Source organism: Stylophora pistillata, chromosome 7, assembly GCF_964205215.1.
Source record: "Stylophora pistillata chromosome 7, jaStyPist1.2, whole genome shotgun sequence".
Classification (NCBI taxonomy): domain Eukaryota; kingdom Metazoa; phylum Cnidaria; class Anthozoa; order Scleractinia; family Pocilloporidae; genus Stylophora; species Stylophora pistillata.
The window spans coordinates 261,134-270,000 of record NC_142525.1 but is presented as its reverse complement, the minus strand read 5'-3'; the positions used below and the strand labels follow the sequence as shown (position 1 = coordinate 270,000).

At 38.4% G+C, this 8,867-nt stretch overlaps 1 protein-coding gene, 2 long non-coding RNA genes and 1 pseudogene across 4 annotated transcripts in view; 2 read left to right on the top strand and 2 right to left on the bottom strand.

Moving 5' to 3' along the window:
- The window catches only part of LOC148726006 (uncharacterized), an 8,679-nt gene extending 8,155 nt beyond the window's left edge, over window positions 1-524 (bottom strand). For both annotated transcript variants that reach the window (XR_015989367.1, XM_088726985.1), the window contains exon 1: window positions 297-524. Coding sequence is in view for 1 of the 2 variants with exons in the window: in XM_088726985.1 (XP_088583111.1) it covers window positions 297-443 (147 nt within the window). In the remaining variant the exon portion in view is untranslated. The remainder of the gene's footprint in view (window positions 1-296) is intronic.
- On the top strand, window positions 519-2,571 carry LOC111335579 (uncharacterized). The gene is made up of 3 exons (XR_015989368.1): window positions 519-1,037; window positions 1,147-1,252; window positions 1,498-2,571. It is a non-coding gene; the product is annotated as an uncharacterized LOC111335579 (long non-coding RNA).
- LOC148726005 (uncharacterized) lies at window positions 2,049-4,140 on the bottom strand (annotated as a pseudogene).
- A 2,706-nt stretch (window positions 4,141-6,846) lies between these two features.
- On the top strand, window positions 6,847-8,596 carry LOC148726004 (uncharacterized). Its single transcript, XR_015990095.1, has 2 exons — window positions 6,847-7,184; window positions 8,360-8,596. It is a non-coding gene; the product is annotated as an uncharacterized LOC148726004 (long non-coding RNA).
- The last annotated feature ends 271 nt before the right edge of the window (window positions 8,597-8,867 follow it).

Below are 8,867 nucleotides of genomic sequence, written 5' to 3'. Positions count from 1 at the left end.
TTCGGAAATCGATGGATTACCTTGAAATGCAAATACACATGTATGATGAACGTGAATGATCTTGAGTTTGAGTAATTAAAGCAGAGTTAACTGTGATAGTATAGAAACTGTACCTCATCACGATCTAAATAACATCCAATTAACTTTAAGCGTTAGGCTATTATTGACATATAAATGCATCTACGATCTATACGAATAGCTAGTTTTGTTTGATTTGTGGAATTATTGAGATAAAATGAGGCACAACCTGGTATAAAGCTACAGCCGAGGTTAACCAAATGAATTAATAAGCTTACCTCGACTTGTGCCTTCGTCAAACCAGTGTCCGTTGACGCTTTTAAAACCATCTCCTTGTACATGGTTCCCGTTCCAACCTTCCCTCCTGCAAAACACCGCTCTAAAATACCTCTCTGTTCATCTGAGATACGCGTACGTTTCGCCATTGTATTTCCACACGAAGAACAACCACTATCTCGCTGAAGGCTTACCAGACGGCACGTTGTGGAATTTGTTACTCGCGGGCGAACGTGGATTATTCCATAAAGCGATTTCATTGGCTGCTCCAGACAATGCCTCAAATAAGCGGCATCAGACGGCTCAGATGGCCCAGACGATCATTTCACTTGGCTACTACCCACATTCTCAATTGAGAAATACCGGGTGTTACGCTATGAGAAAATGTGACACGAGTGCTTCAAACTGGCATTTTCGTTTACTGATAAAATGAGTTACAGAGAAAAGATGTGAACTCTGCAACAGCATTGCGTGTCGTTCTCCTCATAGGGATATCTACAGCTCGTTCATAGCTATAGTAAGAGTACACTGTGACTTTGGATGTGGTTCTTGTAGAAGAACCAAAGGAATCGGCATTTTCGAGTTGCCCTTAGCGAAAGATGAAAATCACAAGAGATGGCGCAACGAGTGGCTTGGTGTACTCAAGAAAACAAGGGAAATGGATAAAGATTTTAAAAGACAGATAGATGAAGACAAACTCTACACTTTCGAAAAGCATTTTTTGTCCGAAGATATTGAAATATGTAAGTATTTTTCGATAACTTTTGCTATGGAACGATACGATTGCTGAGCGTAATGTGCGTAGCGTTGCCAAGCTACTAAGATATAAACAAACAGCTTTTTCTTTCGTAGAGAGTCAGGTTTAAGACTTTGTCTGCCTAAATGTCAGAAGTCTTACTGAGCACCAGCGAAAACGAAAGCCATTCCTGGCACCTTACAGGTCTACTCAAGATTGATGGTAAGTCTTGCTTGAACTATTGGTATAATCATAACTTGTTGTTTAGTGCTCAAATTGTCTATCATAAGACTCAATTTATAATAACCTGTTAATTTGATTTTAAGAGCAAAATTACATTTTTATCACTATTATTTTCATGTAAATACTCTTGCCTACAAGTCTGTCATTCAAGTTTAAGAACACAGACTGTATTGATAAATTGCTATGCATTTGAACACAAGTAATTTTTTAATTTATATTTATAGGTTTGGCTTTTTGATGGAATTCCTGCAGTATCTTCAGAGCTGGAAGGGGAGCACTGAAAACCGAGAGGGTGAGTTTACCCAAAATGCAAGATCCAGGATGTTCCTCTCTTGGCAGACATACGAAGGCTTCCAGATTTCTGCAAGGTCTACAATCGAGTGCACCAGGTTTCTTCTTTCAGAGGGGATGGAGTATGTCCTGACAGAAAGGTTCTGTCAAGATCCTGTGGAAGAATATTTTGGAAAGCAGAGGCAGTTTGGCCGGAGGTGTGACAATCCAGATATCAGGACCTTTAGCTACAACAGCAACACTATTAGAATTGAAAGGTCAGTCTCCTGCCAGAGTGGGAACACTAGAGGCAGAAAGGACATAAAAAAAGCCTGGGTTAATGTGACCAATGAAAAGCTACCATGTAGAAAAAAGCAAAGAACTGTTTAGCGTATTCATAGCTAGTAGAGGCACATTCTAAGCCACTCTATTCACACTCTATTTCTAAATTTTTTTACTCCAATAATACAAGATATTCATGTAACAATCAATTAATGCACATAAATCAATCACCAATGTTTCATTTATTGTTTCAACATGTTTAATTTGAAAATAAATATTTACATGACATTTGTGTTGTTTTCCTTACTACATGATTTAGATACATGTTATTATCCTATAACTATCATATTGGTTAATCCAAAGTTAATAGAGGGGTCAATCATATTCATTTTCATATGACTTTTCAATGGTTTCCATTAGGTATTTAGTTTCTTTGACACGCATTACCTTTATTCAACCAGTAACAACCATTTGTTTTGTTAAATAAGAATTTGTTATCAGATTCCTGAACTCTAAATCTATTGTGCAAGGAACCTTAATACTTTTAGGTACTTGCTATAAATAAAAAATGAAAAATAGAAATTGAAAATTAAATTTTTATACCATATGTGAACAACTCTTAGAATGAAAATGCTCTTCTTGATAAATGACAATAATATTACAACAAATATAGTGAGAAAGCAACAAATATTTCTCCATGTATCATATAACTGTTTTGTCTTGTGTAATAAAAATCTATTACATTACTCAGGCCTTGCTTGTTCTTGATCATGACTTCTCATGATCTCCTTTTGGAGAGCTTTAGCCTTTGTTTGCTTTGCTTTTACTTTGTAGAGCTGAATGATGTCCTCAGCACATGAAAAGGAGCGTACCCTTACATACAAACTTACTATAGCATGAAGCACATTTTTGCTCACTTCAGCCTCTGGGATTAGCTCTGCATCAGAAACCATACATTGGTAGCTTGACAATACCTCACTGTCAGTTACTGAGTTGAGAGTTATGCCAGCAACATCCACTTTTTTCAAGCAGTTAACTGAAGTGAGATGCCGAAATTGATGCTCTGTTTTAAGAGAAATGTTCTGTGCATACTTGGTAATGTTCCACTAGCCACCCCGGCTTAAACTTGACACCAGTTTTTGACTCTCACACCCATACTCTTGTTTACCAGCTTTCAATATTGCCCTTGCCTGTTGGTTTTCTGCTGTATTGTTTCTTGCATACTTTTTATGCAAGTTATGCAAGACATATCCACCAACATACTGAAGACCAGCTTCTTGTTTTTCTGACAATACAGTTTGGGATGAAGGTGGGTTACTGTCAGAAGAAGACTTAATGCCCTTGCAGTAGGACAGGATAAAATCAGCTACCTTGCTTGCAAGCAGTGTTGCAGCATTATGAGATAGTCCTTTGAAAAACATTGGAGACTTCAATGGTACTTGAGCATAATAGTTGCCATAGAATTTCTCGGCATTCCCATTTTTTGAATAGCCTTCAAATAATGCCTTCATTACAGAGAATTCTTGAGTTCCTTCTTCAAGCACTTGATACTCGTACTGTTTTAACTGCTTCCTTAGATCTTCTGCAAAAACTTCCCTTTCATAAATGTTCTTTAATGCATTGCGTACAATCTCAGCTAGAATACTAGCAGTCAAAGTCAAACGATGCTCGTTCCGATTTGGATTGTGCTTGGCAGCTCGATGCCTTTGATATCCTCCTCTTGTTTTGTATTTTTCCCACACTCGCTGCAAACAATCTCGGTTGATTGGACCTACCAAAAAATATTAAATCATAGTTTCAGCATATTAGAGTCTGTCTCTATGAAATATTTTCAAATGTTAACATACTTGCCGTCTTCCGAAGGCACTTGCGACAATGTTCAGTTTGTTGTCAGGTTGCATTCTCTGTAAACTATTTTTAACAAAGCAAAACCCAGGCAATATTCAGGCAATTTTTAGTATCTAGGGCACTTCTACCAGAGAAACTAAATACAATTTTATAATTTTTCTAGAATATAGCTAGGAAATTGTTATCTGAAAACGTCGGGAAATTCTCTGTTCTCTAGTAGTTAGTCGCGTGAAAGTACATTAGCGTGTGGCTCCGTAAACCCCTTCAAAAAAAAAAATTATAGACTAAGTAAGAGTAAGCTTCTAAATATTCTGCACTTACTTCACTTGCAGCAGTTAAAAACTGTTCCTGCAGTACTTCATCTTCATCAAAGATGTCTAAAATTGCCTCAAAACTATCGCCAATCAAAATTAGATCCTCTCCACCATCCGCCATCTTTGAACTTGTGTTTGGCTTGTGCACCGTCGCGGTCACGTGACAGGTACTTTCAACATCGGCGCTGCTCAATAGTCTCGCTCTTTGATGCTCGCTGACTTTCATAACCAGTCCCCTCTATTAACTATGCTTCAACAGACGATCCAGAAAACAGGAAACAGTAATTATACCTCTTCTTCCCTGTTCAAGGCGGATTGAGAGCCACGCTCTATAATGTTTCGTCATATAATGCATTGCTAGCTTTGGACCCGACCTTATTTGAGGGGGATAGATCACTATTTGGCTACCTTCCTGGGAAAGAATACCAAATAACTAACTAGTTGAATTGATTTTTCAAAGCCACTGTTTCCAAAATGCAAGTATTTGATGTAGGTATACCGACTCGCAGTCGAGTCTACTGTGTCAGCTGGTGCAGTGATTACTCTCGAAGCGTTTCTTGAGTTCCGAGCTACGTGGAAATGGTTTTATTTCCAGATGTGAGCTTTTCTCGGACCGCTGCCGGGAAAAGGTGCGTGCGAAAAATATGAACGTGCTCCGTGAGTCGTAGTCTTACAACCGGCACGAGTAACTTAACAAGGCACAGAAGCCTCTGGAGAAGAAGTAGTATAAATATAAAGATTTTGAACGTTGGCTTTTACAAATATTTCAGCGAAAGTTGTGGTTTTCCAGGTTTGACCCTTATAAAACTTCCTTTAAATAAACAAATATTCGAACACTACACTTTTCTTTGTCGCACATCTGCAGTGATGTATTATGGGCTATGCCCTTTGCAGATCCTTCGCCTTTTTTTTTTTACCTAAAATGAGCTTTATCGATATCCCCCGAAGTACCATGAACATTCAATTATGAAACATTAAATTATGATAGGAGTTAGATAATTGTTTGCTCCTGTTTCGTATATGTAACAGACGACCTTAAATCTTGAAACCACGTGCTTCATAGTCCAATTTTTTATTTTTGCGTTTTATCTCAGTAGACCTCATTTGGAATCAACTAGCGTTATTCTGCACGTGAGAATCATGTTTCTGAACTAGCAACATTGCGCTGACATTTGGTTCACGGTTCGGTTATATCCTCAGAGACCCAGGGGCTGAGTCGATTTCAAGTATGGGCATGAAGAGCCCCTGGGGACATTGTCTTACAAGACTAGTTCCAAACGTTCGCAGTCGTTCTGCCATCTGATTGGTGCCAGAAAATCTTTGTTTTTTTTCTGCCCTCTCACAGTAAAGTGTACTTTAGAAACCTTTCGTGTGTTTTAACACGGACATATATCCTGGTAGCTCAGTTGCTCGCTATGTTTGCTTGGACCGTGCGACGGAGATTTGCTTGAGGTGAAAAGTTTCAGTCTCAACAAACAATGTAAGAGAAATCGATCAGATTGTCCGCGAATATTTTTACCAGAAATTATACTGAATAGTTTCAGAGGTATCACTAGAGAACGTGTTTTCAAGTTTGCGAGGTTTGTAAACAACACGATGGTTGCAGTCATTGATATGTCGCTTTAAACGTTAGACGAGATTTAAGCTTAAATCTTTCTAGATTTTTTGCATAATTTGCTATGACTAAAACTTTGCCAATCCCGTGAAGTTATCTCGTCGCACGGGCCACGCAGGTATGTCGAGCAACTGGTACTTGCGTATTTTTCTGTGCGTGCCAAACTCTAATCTAATCTACGCTTGAAAAAAAAGAAAAGCTAAGCGTGGAAACTGTTGTTTATTAGATGTGGGTAGATGACCCTGTACTACTAAGCTAACATTTGCAATAAAGCAAACCCGCCCTTTCCATCCAATATTTCTTGATGTTTGGGTTTGTTTTTCCCATTGAAAGCAGCATCGGATCGATTCCCAATGATCAAAGGTATTTAACTTGGTCTTCAACAATCGACAGAAGAGGTGAAATGACAATGACCAAGGGACTAGAAGAGAATCCGTAGCCTTCCCAGCTCAAGAATTTCAACACTCTAGGCAGCAGTTGAAAGATTAAACTCTTTCCAAACCACTTCGGTAACTGCCCTAAAACACCTCTCCTCACGATGTTGTCGTTAATAATTTTTTGTGAAGGTGTGGTCTGATCGTCCGGGTGAGTGTAGTCGTGAGAAGGACTGTTGTCGGTGGTAGTGACTGACGTTTCGACAACCTGTGCAGAAGTCATCTTCAGAGTCAAGTGAATGATTGTCAAGTGGATGATCAACAATCATTCACTTGACTCTGATGATGACTTCCGCACAGGTTGTCGAAACGTCAGTCACTACCACCGACAACAGTCCTTCTCACGACTACACTCACCCGGACGATCAGACTACACCTTCACATGTTACCCCCGGGTTCAAACCATTTACTGCATTAATAATTTTTTGTTCAGATTTTAATTAGCTAACCGGAAACACAGCTAAGCTTTCTCTTAGCGCTTGCAAAGAGAAAAACAAAGGAAAAGCATACTCGGCATCAGCGCCATCACGATTTGCTTTAACTGATAGTGTTGTCCGTTTTTCGCGTCGGATTTGATGCACAATTCCACTGGCTATGTTCTAAAACAATTAGTTCATGCTTTCAGCTGTGCACTATCGAGTTATGGAGCACGTGGGAAGTTTGGAGAGCACTCATGAAGCTAGAGTTGCCCTCGACGATCGCCTCGGGCAACTCTTACGCTTCTTTCGTGCTCTCCAAACTTCACGCGTGCTCCATAACTCGATAGTGCACCCTAAAGAATGAACCAATTGTTAACTTTACTGTGATAGGGCAGAAAAACACAAAGATTTTCTGGCACCAATCAGATGGCAGAACGACTGCGACCGTTTGGAACTAGTCTTGTAAGACAATGTCCCCAGGGGCTCTTCATGCCCATACTTGAAATCGACTCAGCCCCTGGGTCTTCGAGGATAGGTTCGGTTGTAGACTCATATAAGATATCTTACGCAAAGTGTTTCAACGGAGTGGGAATAGAGAAACCCCGAGATACGCTTTGTAAAACAATCATTATCAGGTGTTGACTATCCTGCTAAGTTCTATCGCTATTGAGGGAGCAATGCAACAACTTTAGGACTGCAATCCCCTTTTGTGATACAGCAATATGGACGGTAAGATGATATCATGTTAAATAAGATGTAGATTGGATGTAAAATGCGAAACAATGGAGTTTGTGTTTGAATGTGAACACTTTCGAACAACTGACGGCATCGTCAAATCAGCTCATTTTATCCAACTTTAAAATTTGATTAAACTGCACTGAATCATTTCCCTAAAAAAATCGTTTGGAGATCGAAAAGAACCACACTTCGCCTTCCAAAAGCCAGATTTTCAGTCGATTATTTTGTATAGCACATAGTAAAATAACGTTAACGGGTTAGTTTTTACCTATTTTTAATCTTGTTAGAAGAAGGTCGGTTAAATTCAGTTAGATTGTGTAAATAAACCATCAAGAATTGCTCAAATTACTGTCAAGATATGTATTGATGTTGTTTTCAAGATTTGGTAGTTTTTATCGGTCCAAGTGTTTTCAATTCGTGGCGCGACGCTCCGAGATTAGTCTGAAATTTTGAGCTTCAAAAGCGGCATTTGGTCAAAATTCAGTTATCGAGTTTTTCGAAAATATATCGATATTCAGCCAAACGAAGTATGCAGTGCTTTATTTCACCATAAGGCCCAACTAACTTGAGAATATGAGACGAATCTATTTTTTGGCTGTTGTCACTAAATGTTTGACCGTTGGTAAGATTCTTTCGTAAGTCGCTCTTACTACAACCGTCAGCGAATTATTTTTAGGGAGGTTTTGGTGGATTTTCCAAGTCATGACCCAAAACCGTCTTTGTCCTTTTTACTCTCCAAGTCTGTTGTATATGGTAGGTTGGCATGTGTCTTAACAATGGTTATGGTCTTACCTCAATCAACTAGGTTTTTCGCTTATTTTTTTACCGTGTTTTGGAGGTAATTTTTATTATTGCCGTTTCGAGCTTCATGGGCTAACTAGAGGAAAAACTTAGGTAAAACTTATTTTTCAATTGGCCCCCAAATCCCTCACTATTGTCAGTTAATTAATTGTTTGTCTATGTAGCTTTCGGTCTAACTAGTCCATTTACCTCCAAAAATTGCGTGGGCTTTGTCTCATCAGTAAAACTGGTGCCGTTTCCTTCACTTTCTTGTGTTATTAGAAACGAATGGCGCAATGAATTCCAAACCAGCTTAGTTATATTTCACTTTGCTGTATGTGTCATGTTCTTGAAGTTGTTGCTTCTTATGATCTCTTCCGTTTAAGGTAATGTGAAGTGACCCAATAATTGGTACTATAGACAGATTGGATGGCTGTGACATTTACTGTGGCTAGCTGTTATTGAAGAGTTTGTCATTATTCCCAGAAGCTTACTTCTTGTTGAAATTATTAGTGTTTTGTTCTCTGTACACAACTTGTCTAGACTAATATGCTATATAGGATTTGTCTACTGTATTTGTGACGGTAAAATTACCATTAAAGTTTTCAGAAGTTTTGTCCATATTTCAGTGAAAATGAATGTGAGTAGTAATCAGTTTTATCAAAAACTAGATAATTGGATAATGCAATTCAAGACTTTTTATTGGCTTAGCCATTATGGTATATCAGCCAATATACCATAATCTACAAATATGGTAAGCATACGTGTCAGTTTAAAATTAAAAGGGAGGTAAAAATCTAATAAAATTTAATAATTTAATTTAACGTTTTTAATAAAACAATTATTCCACTTGCGCTTGTTTGATAGGAGGTGATTACAGCCAACGAGGCATGT